We start from the raw sequence: 15782 nt of genomic DNA, 5'->3' as shown, positions 1-15782 counted from the left end.
AAACTCTCTAGATTTTCTAAAAGGTTTCTTTTGTCAAAAAGTGAGGCCATAAATGCGTAGGCCTAATGATATCACACGTGTCTAAACAATTTAAACGTTTTTAAAATTATTTTTTGTTATGTTAGTTGACTTCAGATTACTGACCATAATTATCAAAATAATCTTAAATGTCGGTTTGAAAAAAAAATCGTATCTATCGCGAAATCTACGAGCAAGGGCTATGGTGCTCACACCCAATAATATTATCGAGAATTGAACCCACGTGATCCTGACGTGCCCGAAGGAATCAACTACTGGTGTTGGTGAGTGAGTGAGCACTCAGCAATATTCCAGCTAAATGGTGGCGGTCTGTGAATAATCGAGTCTGGACCAGACAATCCAGTGATCAACAGCATTGAGCAACGATCTGCACAGCTGGGAACCGATGACACGTGTCAACCAAATCAGCGAGCCGACCACCCGATCTAAGTGGGAGTAAGATATGTGTTTGACTGATCTGCATTTACATAAATTTCGCGATTAAAATGCCACTCATGGCAACATATGCATGGTAATTGTAAACCGTACAGCATATTTTTTAAGGAATGTTTGCTCGGTAGCAGAATACATTTACATTTATAATGGGAATTGTTTTAAATCAACATGGTCGACTTGATCTAGTGGTATGCAGTTACAATCTATAGATGTTTATACAGTGCAACAAAGTACAGTTATAGGAAGACGTGTTCTCGAAATTATCTAATTTTCATAATTGTGTTTAATAAAGTTTTAATTAGGTGACACTTGTTGAACTTCTCAAGCATCAAGCATATCTATATCAAGCATCATATACTAAGCTCTATAGTTACCTTGGATATCAACATACTTTCATGCTTAGCCATGATCGTAGCCTACCTTACTTTATACTCCGAAAAACATATTTTATTTCTGGGCATCAAGTTATCTTTAAACGAACACGTCCGTGTTGTAACTTCTTTAAACAAACACGTCCATGTTGTATGTTTGATCTCATATCCGGATAATTGAGATACCGAGACGTGGACGTTGAGGTGAGCTAGTGTCGTTTTACGCCGCACTTACCAATATCCCTGCTATATGACGGCGGACTGTAAATAATCGAGTCTGGTGCAGACAATTCAGTGATCAACAGCATGAGAATCGATCTGCGCATGGGAACCGATGACATGTGTCAACCAAGCGAACCTGACCATCCGAGCCGTTAGTCGCCTCTTACGACAAGCACGATCGCCTTTAATGTGTTGAAGTAAGTAACAGCACAAGAGTAAGTGAGTGAGTTTAGTGTTATCATGGAACTCTCATACTGTTCGGGCCGGTAGGGAAGCCTCGAGTTACATTCCCCACATGGCTGCAACGTGTGAAGCCCATTTCTGGTGTCCCCTTGCGAGATGTTGCTGGACTACTGCTAAAACGGTGTACAACTCGCACCAATATCATTTTATCATAAGTATTATGGGTTCATGGTGCGTGCAATGTTATGAGGAAGTGTTTTTGATATCAGTAATGTCATATAAACTGCCTTTGATTATTAATGGGTCGCAAAAATTTAAAACGCCGATTTGAACTCACAACTTGCGCTCAGCTTTGCACTTTGATCTGTTGAGAGTGGGCTGGAGAGTTGTCTCCCCTTTGTTTTGTTTCCGGTGGAGGACGTTGGGATTCTAATAATTTCTAAATGCTAGTGGTTTGACGCATCTTTTGCTTGAATTCTTTGAAACTGTATAATAGGTATTAGATGGATTATTTTTGTGATGTACGGATGGGCGATTTCAGATTTACGCTCGTCTGTCTGCTAACATTGACGTTCCAAGATCGATCTTTCAAAAGTCCTCGTCACATTTAGTTAATAATTCTGATAATATTGTACCAGAAATCTGTACCTTCTGCCATTCACTTTAACCTTAATCTTTTATTTAAAACACAATTGAATATTTTAGAGTCGATTGTGTTTTATCTTGCTGGTTTAAACGGGATTGACAAGCTTTTTAATTTCTAAATCATGACAATAACAAAGTGTATATCATTGATACTGAAATGATACGTATCGGAACTTTTGAGCGACAATCTTTTAACTGGTTCTATTCCGGGACGTAAAGGGACGTAACTCTTCATCACGACCTGAACCTTTGATAACGGAATCAGTCCAGTAACACGAGATAGCATATAAGCAGCAGGTATTTGACATAAAATCGATATTTCAACATTATGTGTGAACTCACAATAACAATATCAAGGAACGTTAATGCCAGTGCATTGTTTAAGCGTCATGGTTTGCAAAGTTATATATTTGTGAGTCCAACATAATATAATTAACGTTGCAGCTGTTCTCAGAAACTTTTTCAGTTGGTGACTCAGAGCTGATTGGACGTCAGAATGTAAATGATATACACCTCAATATATATTTATCTGTATAATAACTTTCATAAATTCGACTAAATATGAAATAAAACGCCATTAATATCTAGAGCAGATAGAGCTCATAGGCGATCCGGCCGAGGAGACACCTGTGTTCAAAACCAACCTTATCTTCGAACAGCTGGTGTAGAAATCGTTGACAATACATCGCGACAGCAACTGTCGTATACTTTGTGTATGTGTCTGTGTACAGTATAAAACGTTACATTATTGAATTTCGCAACGGGGTGTAAATCTCGGGTCCAGATGGCTTGCCTTGGCGATCCAGAGAGTGACAAGATGGCCGAAGAGAGGGAGGCGTTTTGGCGAGTGTTTGAAGCCATTATGCAAGCATGTGCGGCAGAGTTTCTGGGAACGGCGATTTACGTGTTAATCGCGTGTCTGGTATCCTCAGGGGTGAAGGGTATTGGGATTCTACCCCCGGAGCATATGCCTATGATCGTGCCTATTGCTCTGTGTGCTGGCTTTACTGTGGCAGCCTTGATGGCAACGTTTGGAAAAATGAGGTACGTGGTTCTGCATTGAAAATAAACATCTACGTGAATTAATTGTATTAGCAGTGGGAATGAATGTGCTGAATTATTTTTTGTTCAGATGTATTTAGGTTTCCGAGAATTGTAATGCACGCATGCGTACGTGCGTGTGCGCGTGCGCGTGCGCGTGCGTGTGCGTGTGCGTGTGCTAGCGTTTGTTGTCTAACGTCTGTTCGGCGTAAAATGAATACTAATGGATAATGGATGGCCACGGTCCGCTAATTGTAAGTGATGACAATGTGTTTTCGCGATAAGCGGAATCAGTTAATATCGTTTTAGATGTTGCATTTAAATCAAACAATAATTTACGTGTGTGTGCGCGTGTCCGTGCGTGCATGCGTGCGTGCGTGCGTGCGTGCGTGCGTGTGTTGTCTAAAATCTGTTTGGCGTAAAATAGAACCTAATGGCATGGACCACACATAGTAACTGGTGACAACGGATTCTCGCGATAAGGGTGATCAATTAATATCGTTTTAGATATTGCATATTTATCACAGCTGTTGATTCGTTCGACCATTTATTCCGATACAGTTAATCATCCCCGTCTTAAAATAGATGATTATTTCCTTTCCCAGGATTCAAAAGGCGTTCAATTCAGATACATTAATCATTGTCACAGGATGAACATGTTTTACATTACCGAGCTAAGTCATGAGACACAGTGGGTTCTCATGAAAACCATTCTGTCTGTCAAATTGCCAGAAGTACTGCAAGAATGGTTCTAATTAGATTGAAATCATGATCAGTGAGATATACCGTGAAATACACTTGCATTTATTTATTTACCAAACGTAATTGAAAATTCAGTTTGACGCTACGGTTCGACGAAGATGGTAATATCATTTGATGTTATTGATGCGAACACTAACGCCATGTGACTAATTCGACATGTGAATATGATGTTATTTATTCAGTAGATTATAGGACGATTTGGTACCCAGTGGGTAAAGCTTTCGCTGGTCACCCCAAAGGCCTTTGTTCTAGTCTTCGCATGGGCACAGTGTTAAAAGTGCATATCTGCTGTAATATTGCTGCAATATTGCTAAACGCGGCTTGTTTAACGCTAATCTCTCACACTGGGATACATTTGATAAAACAGCGGGACAATAACATTATTATACTGATTATATTATCAATAGGGATATCTGCAACCAGTTGATTCCTATCAGTATGATACTGCTGAAACGGTTGTGTATTAGTCATGTTTGGGACAATCAACAGGTATTTATTCTTATTCTAGGTGTTTCTGCAGTTTCTGTGTTCTGTGCAGTTTCAGGTGTGTTGATATTGGCAGCTAAGTATGGTGTGATGGAATCAGATTTGATTCGCGTTTGTTTACTTATTAATGTATCTATCTTATGTAAGACACTTTATCGAATCAGAGTCGGCCACACGTTGCATTCCCTTTACAGAATATAGAACATGAATTCCTAGCTGTGAAGGGCGTTATCCTGTTTCCGGTTCCAGGAATGAATGAATGAATGAATGAATGAATGAATGAATACCATGTACATTGTCAAATCAAAATTTAATAAATTAATTTTAGCACTCAGAAACAAAACTTAAGTACCCTCACCATAATTATATCACCGAAACGATTTTGTTGCTATATGTTTTATTGTGCATATATGCAATATTCTATGTTGTGGGAGCTTGAATAATGGTGGGTTAAGTCTACTTCAGGTACTGTCTGTCATGTGTTTGCTTTCAACCTTTTGCCCATGTTTTATACCTGATGTTGACAACGAAGGCTCAGCGCCCCACAAAGCGATCTTCGCGCTAAGGCAATCATAATCCAAGTTTTACACAAGATTATCAACAACTGCATCATTTGGATCCGTTTCACAAAGCATTCTTAGCACAAACAAGATTGTATTAAACTTTTAGCACATACTTTTAACAAGTTTATCATAGGTACGGTGGCGTGCGTTTCACAAAGATCCCCATAAGACGATCATAATTCTCATTAATCTTGCCAGTGGCTATTTTTACATGCTCTACGCATGCGCACAGCGACTCTAAATTGATGCGAAACCAACGAATACACGAATATATTTCACTTTAACATATATTATAGTTGTTCATTAAACACGAGCGGAAGGTGGGTTGACGTACCCTCGATGTTTGTTTTTCTTCCCTAAGCCAGAGCTTTTGAGCAACGTTTTTAACATACTGACCACCTCCATCTTAATTTTGAATTATCTGAAGCACGGGTACAATATAGGTTGTCCACTGGTCATGATGGGCATGGGTAGATCGGCTCCGAGGCATTCGTAATTACTCGGGTCATTCCGGCAAGCCTCTTGCAGGTTACGGAAAGAGGCGAGTAATTACGAATGGGCGCCGAGGGACCAGTGAACAACGTATTTGTTTTACCGAACAAATCAATGTTAATTTTGAACTGTTTGAAGCATGGGTATCAGATCGTACACTTCAGCCAACCTGTGCATCAAACGATTGGAATCTTGCATCTTGCTGTTTTTCCCCGCAGGTATTGTCTTAGTAAAGTCGCCGCGGTGTAATTCCCCTTCTTAATATTCACAGGGGCTATATTTGAACGTTTTGTCAAAATTTATTTATTGGAATTCGAGGTAAATATTTTTGTAGCCATCGCTACATTTTGCAGAAGAAACGCGCACAAAACAAAACAAAAAACAAATGTAGAGTTATCTCCCTTCCATCGATTTGCATTCGTAATAACATCTGTAATTTCCATGCATCATGCGTGCCTTAACGTAGAAGTGCTACCACGAAGTACCTAAAGCTTTGCCATTGACATAGAAAATTATATAAGAGCGCTCAGCAAATAAGAAAACGACATTTATATGCGAGGTAAGATAATAATATTATTGCATATTTAGCATTGTTAATTATAATCCAGTTTCTAAACAACACTACTGTGTTAACTTCTTAATTTGCAACTTTCTTCTATAAAATATGCAGGCAGTTTACTGAAACATTTAGCTTTGAGGCAGAAATGTGTCATGTCTGTGCTGCAAGATTATCAACGTTAGATTACAGTGTGTTCCTAAAGTTAACTTTTAAATACAAAAAGACAGGGAACAAGTTTTCACAACAAGCGCCGTATTTGCAGGAAATATAGTCCGATCAGATAACACTACAGACGTCGAAATTATGTGTGCTACTTTTTTCAGTCTTCGGCAGAATATATTTGTAGATCTCTATAGTGACAGTACCCAGACTGGTTAGATCTCTATAGTGACAGTACCCAGACTGGTTAGATCTCTATAGTGACAGTACCCAGACTGGTTAGATCTCTATAGTGACAGTACCCATTCTGGTTATTCTGACGCTCAAATACTACAGCTCTGCAGGAAGATATAACTTCCTTTTAATGTCAGATTATACTATGGAGCCTTTTTATCTTTACCTCAAAATCTATTTACCAAAAGTGTGAAATGGTACCACAGATTTTAATTGATTCACATTCAGATTTACTATGATTGTTCTTTGACCTAAAAATAGAGAAAGCCAATTTGCCGGCGTTTACAAGGCTAAATCAAGATGAAACAAAACCTAATTCGTAATAACATGGCTGGGTGCCGTTGTACCAAACAGTCTTAGCGCTGAGACGATCTAAACTTCGTTACTTCGGTAGACATATGCCATAGAGTTGCTTAGCGCTAAGACATTCGTAAGATAATTTTAATGTAGGACACTTGTGACTATCTTCGCGAGAAGAGAGCTTAAAAAATCTAGGTCCTTGGACACCTTTCATAGTGTCTTGTGAAGATCTGGGGTAGAATAGACCTTCAGGAACCCATGCTTGCCATAAGACTAACGGGATGGTGGTAAGGCTCGCTCACTTGGTTAACGCATGTCATCGGTTCCCAATTGTGCAGATCGATGCTCATGTTGTTGATCACTGAATTGTCAGGTCCGGACTGGATTGTTTACAGACCGCCGCCATATAGCTGGAATATTGCTGAGTGCGGCGTAAAGCTACACCCATCCACTTACTCCTTTCACAGTAGAGACGCTATCACAAAGCTCTCGTAGCGTTACGTCATTCAGAGGTCCATACATGATAAAGTCTAGCGTTACAATGAGTCGTAACGCTACTGACAAATTGGGACCCAGAATCTTAGCACAATTGCAGTGCTATTTTATAATATACTTATACCCCACAACATAGCGCTAAGATAGGTTCGCGTAACGAGCCCTAGATGACCTTACGTCATGACAAGACATTGGCGAATGCGAACGCCTAACACACCGTAACGATGTCGTAACACAGTTGACGTAGAACGTAGTCATGTGCTGGAATATTTCCAGTTCATCTGTTCCACGGAGGAGTGCCTAAGTACACATTTCAGGGTTATACTCATGGAACTCCGTCACACTGGAATGATCCTTATCTGATTACTAGCTTTATGAAAACATATACTGTACCATTCCAAAAAATAGCGAGCATTCCATTTTGCGAGCATGTCATTAACCAATCTCAATGCATATGAGAAAATATATATCCATACATATGAAACATTTCCAAAGCAGTGGTATCAATTGTTACATTATCCTTTAATTTCTCTTCATCACCTGTTTCCTCCTTGGGTTCATCATGTGCAGTTTATTAACCTTGTAAATCAAATATCCCCTAATTTTTTAACGGTATGTTTGTGTGTTTACAACGAGAGGTCCATATTCTGTGATTCAATGAATTCCTGAATGCTAGTTAAAGTATGGAAACGAGTGGACATGAAGGTATATAGGAAGCGAGATATCAAGATAGGCAATGTGTCAAAGGACACACACCCACACCCACACACCCCGCCACACCCACAAACGTCAACGCACACACAAACACTCATTATAAGGACATCATATTTAACACATCATAAGGACGTATTAAAGTTTTATATATAGTTGAAGGACACACACACAAACCGCCACACACACACACACCGCCACACACACATCGACACGCACACATACGCGCGCGCGCACACACACACTTACTTGCCTTATATATTTATCACATTCGTTGAAGTAGGACAAAACACTCTCCTAAACATTTACAATGGCTCCAGAAACCACCTGTTGACATTCTCAGGGCCATTAAATCGGACGATTATGAATAGTTATATAAGTGAACAGCCGGTGAAAATGATATGCTTGTCAAAAAGAAGTTACACAAAAGGAATGAAATCGGAAACAGAAGTCGGAAAATTGCCCATGTCGTTCAGATTTGGTGAGTGATTTGTGAATCTAGAGGTCAGTGAGATTCCCATTGTGACAGTTGACTAAAGGTAGCCAAAAGAACATGTTTCATCAAAACGCGCAACTTCGCGAGATAGCAGCCACGCACAAACCAAAGAATGTCATGTTCTGCACATGCAACACCAGGACCACCACCACCACCACCAACAACAACAACAACAACAACAACACCAAGCAGATTAGAAGCAAAGTTGGTACACCACCTACGTTATGAACGACCACAACAGTTGCTTGATGGGCATTAAGAGATGGAAACACAACAACGAATGTTATTAATTTACTTCTTTTATTATGTTATTAACTTCTTTTCAACGACTTTTCTGAGCTACTTCTTGCCCTCCATCAGGTGAGACCACGACAACGTCCACAGTAAAGGCAATACCTGACATACAGGGAATATCGGATCAGGCAGTGCTTAAGACCTTCACGAGCAAGATTCAACTCGAGGTGTCATCTCAACATTGCGAACAGTAAATTCAGTGTGACGGATGAATAGAGTGGGACAGCAACAGTGATGGGGACGCGTGTGCTTCAGCTCTTTGCTGCGTCTTCATGACAGAAGATGCCTTGAGTACAGACGTCGCATAGCGAACGTCACGCGAAAAACTGCATCTAGGAGGTACAGCGGCATTGTGGTGAAAGTGTGATGTTGTGGGCTACCATTCCCCACAATGACAGAGCCAAAGTGAGCCATTGTCTGGCCAACCTAACGGCGGTACGCCACATCGTTCACAAGAACACGTCATCTCCGTCATGGCCCAAGCCGACGCTGTAATCCAGTCACTTGTGACGCGTACGTACTTGCTCAACAATAACGTTGACGTCCGCGTTTGACCCTCCAGAAAGCCAGATTTTGAACCCAAAAGAACTTTTGTCGACGAGTTGGACAGACGGATGGGACGACAGCTGCAACCTTATGATGTAATTCAATGTTTAATTGCGTTCACGGGCAGTATGCAGAGCTCGGGTAGACATACATGTTGACTGACGGTGACCTCGGCCTTGTAACTATGACCTGCCACTTTGTCTAAAGAGGCGTGGTTCAAATTAGAAGCTACATACACAATTTGGACTCACCACTGTTGTAATTCCAGAATCAAATCATATTTCCAGTGATCAAAATATAACTTTGTTTTTCTTTTGTTAACGGAGTGTATATCAGGCCTCACTTATGAACAACGATAACATTTTATTGAGCTGCTCATTGTGCTTCCGTTATTTATCTCATGTGTGGATGTGACGCCGACGTGGTCACAGAAATATACGGTAAAAATGTAAAACTAAAACAACCATTGCGCCATAAATTTCCCGATATCTACAACAGCTGCATCTCAAAACCGATAAAGCGAAACGCATCAACATAATGATACAAAGTCCTCCTATGTCATACTGTGTCATACTAAAGTATGATCCATTTCATGCATATCGAAAAGGGGGCATCTTTGTGGTTAGACCGTTCGCTCGTCACACCGAAGAACCGGGTTCGATTCCCCTCGTGGGTACAATGTGTGAAGCCCATTTCTGGTGTATTGCTGGAACATTGCTCCCTCGTTACAACCTATCCATTTTAATCTATTATAATGGAAGCTGTCAAACCGACATCTGTCCAATCCGGCAAGTTGTCAACTCTGGTATAAAATCTCAGACCCATCCATGACTTGTACATTTATTATCAGCTCTACAATCCAGCACTTTGTCTTAACCGGATTATTTCTTTAATAACAGTTAATAACAGCTTCCACTATTTTGAGTTTTGTTTCTTCAATTACTGATGTTGCAGCCGTGTCTATATAGTTGTTTTTCTGTTAGGCGAGGCTTCCGGACTATCAGCTAACTGTAAAAGTATTGCATTGGACAAATATTGCATTGATTTTTCAGCGGCGGTCACTTCAACCCTGCTGTGAGTGTAGCGGTGTGTGTGTCCGGTTCTCTGAAGCCCCTCCTACTGCCCGCCTACATCCTTATGCAGATGGTGGGTGGTGTTGCTGGGGCCGCCCTCGCCATGGTCAGTGTATGAGTGCATGCTCAATATAGTTTAATGGTATTGTAACAAGAAAATCGTCTACGTTCTTTCCACCAAACAGTTACGGTCAAACCTAATATAGTATATTCTTTTACACTTTATATTGGCAATCATTATGCTACACTCTGTTGAAATGGTGGTTTAAGTCCCAAAGGATGGTGTGTTTTTCCGAAAGCCAAACTAATGCTGACAAAACATGAAATATTATCAGGTTTCTCGCACGTCTAAGGGAGGCAACTCTATGGGTCGAATAGCCTCGTTCATACTTCCTCTCGTCGTAAAACGTCACATCGTGACGTCATATTGGCAACTGCGTTATCGTAAGACTTCACTGCTCATGACGTCAATAGAGAATACTACAGGAGGTGTGTTACATACGAATTATACGAAGCGTGTCCTTCAACATCTAACGTACATTAAACTGACAAAATAGCGTATTTTTGTTATTGTGATGGTTTCAAACCGAAACCGGTTTCAAAAAGAGGTTGCGGAAGAATTGTGTAGTGTAGAACACTTTTAGCATGACGTCACACTGAAATGGCGTCACTGCGTCTGCTTCCTAGTTGACCAGACGTCACGATATGTGTCAGTTGTCGTCACCTCGAACATCGCCACAGTACACTACTCCGTAGCAACCCGTTTCTTGGCTTGCAGTTGCTTCACACAGCTAACATGAGTGGCAGAACATTGAGTTTATGTTTTCCGATGGATATAATGTCTCAGTTTGACTCGTTCGGCAACGTTCGCAATGTTTACATTCCGGCAGTGCATATAGGTTGTAGAATGAATGAATACTCGTGCTTGTTTGAATGGAAATGTAGTTCCGTCACAATATGACGTAACTGAGAGGTCATCGGTTATGCAAACAAATCGTTAGAATCTTAGTAGAGTAGTGTGCACCTAACCATACGTCGACCATACGGGTAATAAATCACTAGATTGTCTGGTTCAGACACGATTATTTGCAGATTGCTGTCACGTAGCTGGAAACCTTTGGCGGTGACATTTTGATGGGGTTTGAAAATCTGGGGCCCGTTCTACAAAGCAATCTTTACATAAAGATGATCTCTTCATTTAAAAATAAACTGTCGTTGTGCAATGGATGTTTTGATGAACGTGTCCCAGCTGTTCTAGAAATGTCACCGTTTGAATGAGTGAGAGAGTGAGTTTAGTCTTACGTCGCACTCAGCAATATTCCAGCTATATGGCGGCGGTCTGTTAATAATCGAGTCTAGACCAAACAATCCAGTGATCGACAGCATGAGCATCGATCTGCGCAATTGGAAACCAAGTCAGTGAACCTGACCACCCGATCCAGTTGGTCGCCTCTTACAAGCACAGTCGCCTTTTGTGGCAAACATGGGTTGCTGAAGGCCTATTCTACCCAGGGACCTTCACGGGTCTTCACCGTTTAAAACTTTCTTTCATTGTTCCGTAGGTTGTAGAGCCAGATGAGCTGTTCACCAAGGTGTTGACGGACGACTATGTCGAGATGGCCGTGGGGCCAGGCCGGGCTATTGCCTGCGAGTTCTTGCTGACTGCGTTTGTGGTAATTGCTGTGTTGCTGACCACGCTGGAGGAGAAGACGAAGACGCATGCCGCACCAACTGCAGTAGGGTTTGCGTATGTCGTCGGCATTCTTTCAGGGTACGTACAGAATCTAAACAAAACATGTGATGGGTCGGTTGGGTATCTATATCTTTGTGGTTAATATACATTCGTTCAAATCCATTCGTACTTCACACTCGCGGATCCGGTTCAATTCACACATGAGTACAATGTGTAAAGCCCATTTCTGGTGTACTCCGCTGTGATATTGCTAAAAATCGGCGTAAAACATAATCACTCACAAAACTGGCGATCTTAGTGCTCGCGAGTTAGCCTACCAGTCATTCTGGATTGTTACAGAGAATTGAGTGGATCGATATTAGTGTTATGTAGCCATGACTGTGAGAGAGATTAGTACGCTCCCGTCAAAAAAGAATTCACTGTGTCATTTTTTGTATGTGTAATTATCTCCAGGGTATACGTTTCGATAAGTCTGCAATATATCCAGGATGCATCTAATTTATTACCTCCCTTGGCTGACTTTTAACCCAATGAGGTGTCCACGCTGGGAAGTTGAGGGAACCAATCAAGTTTCGGACCTATCAATTTGTGTTTGATTTCCCCCAAATATGAGTCGCACTGTTAAAAACCTCCACAGCTGCGACCGCTATTTGTTGACACTGGCAAGCTCGGTTGTAATGTGAGAATGCGGATGCATCCAGGGTACAGTGGAGATCCCTCGGAACGCATACCCTGGAGATATCGAGGAGGGTGTGTCATGTGTTTCCTGAATTTCAATGTGAGTACATAAAATTATTTTGCAGTATTCGGATAACCGGCACTAGTCTGAATCCTGCCCGTAGCTTTGGTTCAGCGGTAGTTCTGTGTCTGTACTCCAACAAAGCATGGTCTCACCAGTATGTGTTCTGGGTTGGGCCGCTTCTAGCAGCTGTGGTGATAGCTATATTTTACAGGTAAGCGTCTTCATGTCTGTTGTGACTGCCATCATTTATTTCCATTTTCCTCGCAAGGAACAGTATCATCTGCATCGTACGTACTTGTTAGAAACAGTATCGCCCATACCGTATGTCGGCGAGTAGACAGTAACATCAGGTTATTGATCCACAAAACCTTTGTAGCATTACGACAGTCGTAAGCCTATGATATACCCTAAAGTTACGATAGGTCGTAATGTTACGAACGCTTTGTGGATCCGGACCCAGTATTCGTTCTTGTCAGCGACAGAATTACTGGCATCTTACGTCTCTTAGGAACAGTATCACTCTTAAAATACCACCCAATCAAGAACTGTACTACTTCCTGCAGTACGCCCCACCGATATTGAACCTTACCGTCAGGAACAGTAGCACCGATATCGAACCTTGCCGTCAGGAACAGTAGCACCGATATCGAACCTTGCCGTCAGGAACAGTAGCACCGATATCGAACCTTGCCGTCAGGAACAGTAGCACCGATATCGAACCTTGCCGTCAGGAACAGTAGCACCGATATCGAACCTTGCCGTCAGGAACAGTAGCACCGATATCGAACCTTGCCGTCAGGAACAGTAGCACCGATATCGAACCTAATTGTCAGGAAACATATCATCCATGCCGTGCCTAATTGTCAGGAACAGTACCGCCAATATCGTGCCCAGCTGTCAGGAAAAGTACCGCCGATATAGGACCTGTTTGTCAGTAAAGGTACCACCAATGTCGTGCCCAATTGTCAAGAAAAATACCGATAATTATTGAAAATAATTGTCAAAAAAGTGTCATCCGTATCATGTCTGATTGTTTGGAATAGTATCACCCATGCCGTATCTAATTGTCCAGATAAGTATCACTTGCATCATAAAACCTTGTCAGTAATATTATCAAACATCCGGTACGTCCTCGTCTGGATCAGTATCATACGTCCCGTACGTCGTTGTCAGGAACAGTTGCCACAATTGCCAGGAAGCGTAGCACCCGCTTCGTACGTACATGTCAGAAATTGTATCGCCATATCGTTCGACAATGTCATTAAGAATGTCAACTGTTTCGTAAGTCCATGTCATTAAGAATATCACACGTATCGTACGTACATGTCATTAAGAATATCACCCGCTTTGTATGTCCATGTCATTAAGAATATCACCCGTAACGTACGTACATGTCATTAAGAATATCACCCGCTTCGTACGTACATGTCAGTGGCGATCAATAACATATTTTAATGCATATCTTTCAAATTTGTATTACCAAACGGAAAAGCATTCATTAAGAAATATGGTCTTTCACAACACACCTATAATTGAACATATTTTTACATACACACATGACATCCTTTTCAGATACGTGCTTTTCCGACGGAAGACATCGTCCAAGGAGATATACAAATACTCACACCTTATGACAGACCCCAATCAAAACGACTGACACAACAGGAGCTGACAACAAAACACTCTCATTTACACATTTAGCCATCCTGCAACGCCATTGAAAACACGCCCTACGCTTGAACAAAGACTCCTTAAACGCAAGGATACCAATCACTGCGATTATTATCGGACATGATGAACACAAAATGTTTTTTGTGGAAAAGGTACGAGCTTACACTGTCAACGAAGATTTCTGATTGTCCTCACAACTGCGGTGGGGGGAGCTCTGGTGGACTTGGGGGTCGGGGTGGAGGAGTAGGGGTCGAAGGTGGAGGAGCCTCCCTTTGACTGACGACTGGTAATTGTCTAAAACTACCAAACCCTGGAGGTGTTGGTGGTCCAGATATCCCAGGCGGTAGGAGAGAGTGATGAGGGAGATCTGGAGCTGGAATTGGTGGATCACAATGCTCCAGACCTTGACTCGGTGGATCGGGAAACTCCACAGCATCAGAATACTCAAAAGGTGGACTGGCTCTGCTATGTCTGGGCGAACCTAATGGTCTGGCATTATTGACGTATTCGTCTGACGCTTTTGGAGGAGATATTGACCGAGACAGTCTGCGGGGAGAAGTACTGGACGTCCGGCGGGATGGAGACATGGTGCCTGAGGAACGATGTGACGAGGACCGTCTTCTCTCTGGTGATATGTCTTGGTCACCATTAATCATGTGACCCGTCGACATGCGAGTTGGTGATGGAGATGAGCGCCTTTGTACTTGTGAACTGCTAAAGAAGTGGAAAACACAATTTTCTTTTAATATGCATTTATGCATATGCATAATATCTAGCAATCTACACAAACGTTACTTTTTTCAGTCTCCATCAGCATCAAAAGACTTCAGATCAATCAAATATTTCGACCTCTGATTAGTTTTTACCTGCTATTCCTCAAAGCAGAGGTGTTGACGTCATAAAGTGATGATCCTGGCTCGGGAACTGACGGAATCTGACGATGTGACTCTGATGGGACTCTAATCTGCCCCGACGATACCTGGTGGGAGGGTCGTGATGGCGCCCTATGAAAACATATGAATGAAATTCCGGGTTGAAGTTATCCCAATTTATACTCATGGAAGAATTTTAAGACATGACCTATCGAGAAGGCCAGTTTGAATGACTAAGTCAGCTGGTTTTAGTGCCGCTTTCAACAGTATTGCTGTTATATTACGGGAGTTAGCTTAAAGGTCACAAGCAACGTAAAACACAACTTTTCAGATTCTGATACCTTTCGGTGTGTACTTACAGAAAAACAAAATCTTCAAAATTGAAAAAAAACTTCGTTTCGAGGGAGGTAAACCCAAGTACAAGATATTGCAATTTTGATTTGAGATTATACGCTTATACTTCTGTTTATTTGGGGTTTTTTTTGTTCATCAGCAATGCATTTTATGTATCATGAATAAGTCATATATGTGTTTTAATTAATCTTGAGGTTTTGGTTGATGTGACCTTTAAGCACAAAGTGATGCCTGCCTTTACCATTTTCATGAAACTCTTTGGTGAACTCATTTAAATCTATACTCGTCTGTAAAAAAATGAATTCACTCACTTACTTTGATGAACTGGAGTATTGTGTTGACAG

At 41.4% G+C, this 15782-nt stretch overlaps 2 protein-coding genes across 2 annotated transcripts in view; one reads left to right on the top strand and one right to left on the bottom strand.

Annotated features, from left to right (window-relative positions):
• The first annotated feature begins 2452 nt into the window (after window positions 1–2452).
• Window positions 2453–15758, top strand: LOC137284121 (aquaporin-8-like). Its single transcript, XM_067815801.1, has 5 exons — window positions 2453–2939; window positions 10086–10212; window positions 11669–11877; window positions 12603–12752; window positions 14114–15758. Exons 1-5 carry the CDS (start codon window positions 2680–2682, stop codon window positions 14196–14198), a joined length of 831 nt encoding a protein of 276 aa, XP_067671902.1. The 5' UTR covers window positions 2453–2679; the 3' UTR covers window positions 14199–15758.
• Window positions 14003–15782, bottom strand: part of LOC137283427 (uncharacterized) — a 30487-nt gene continuing 28707 nt past the window's right edge. The window contains exons 22-23 of the mRNA XM_067814901.1: window positions 15079–15216; window positions 14003–14926 (exon numbers count right to left, since the gene is read on the bottom strand). Of these exons, the coding sequence (XP_067671002.1) occupies window positions 14404–14926; window positions 15079–15216 (661 nt within the window). The 3' untranslated portion in view covers window positions 14003–14403. The remainder of the gene's footprint in view (window positions 14927–15078; window positions 15217–15782) is intronic.

The sequence above is a fragment of the Haliotis asinina genome, chromosome 5 (assembly GCF_037392515.1).
Source record: "Haliotis asinina isolate JCU_RB_2024 chromosome 5, JCU_Hal_asi_v2, whole genome shotgun sequence".
Lineage (NCBI taxonomy): Eukaryota > Metazoa > Mollusca > Gastropoda > Lepetellida > Haliotidae > Haliotis > Haliotis asinina.
The sequence above is the reverse complement of the archived record's forward strand: the minus strand, read 5'-3'. Positions and strand labels throughout refer to the sequence as shown.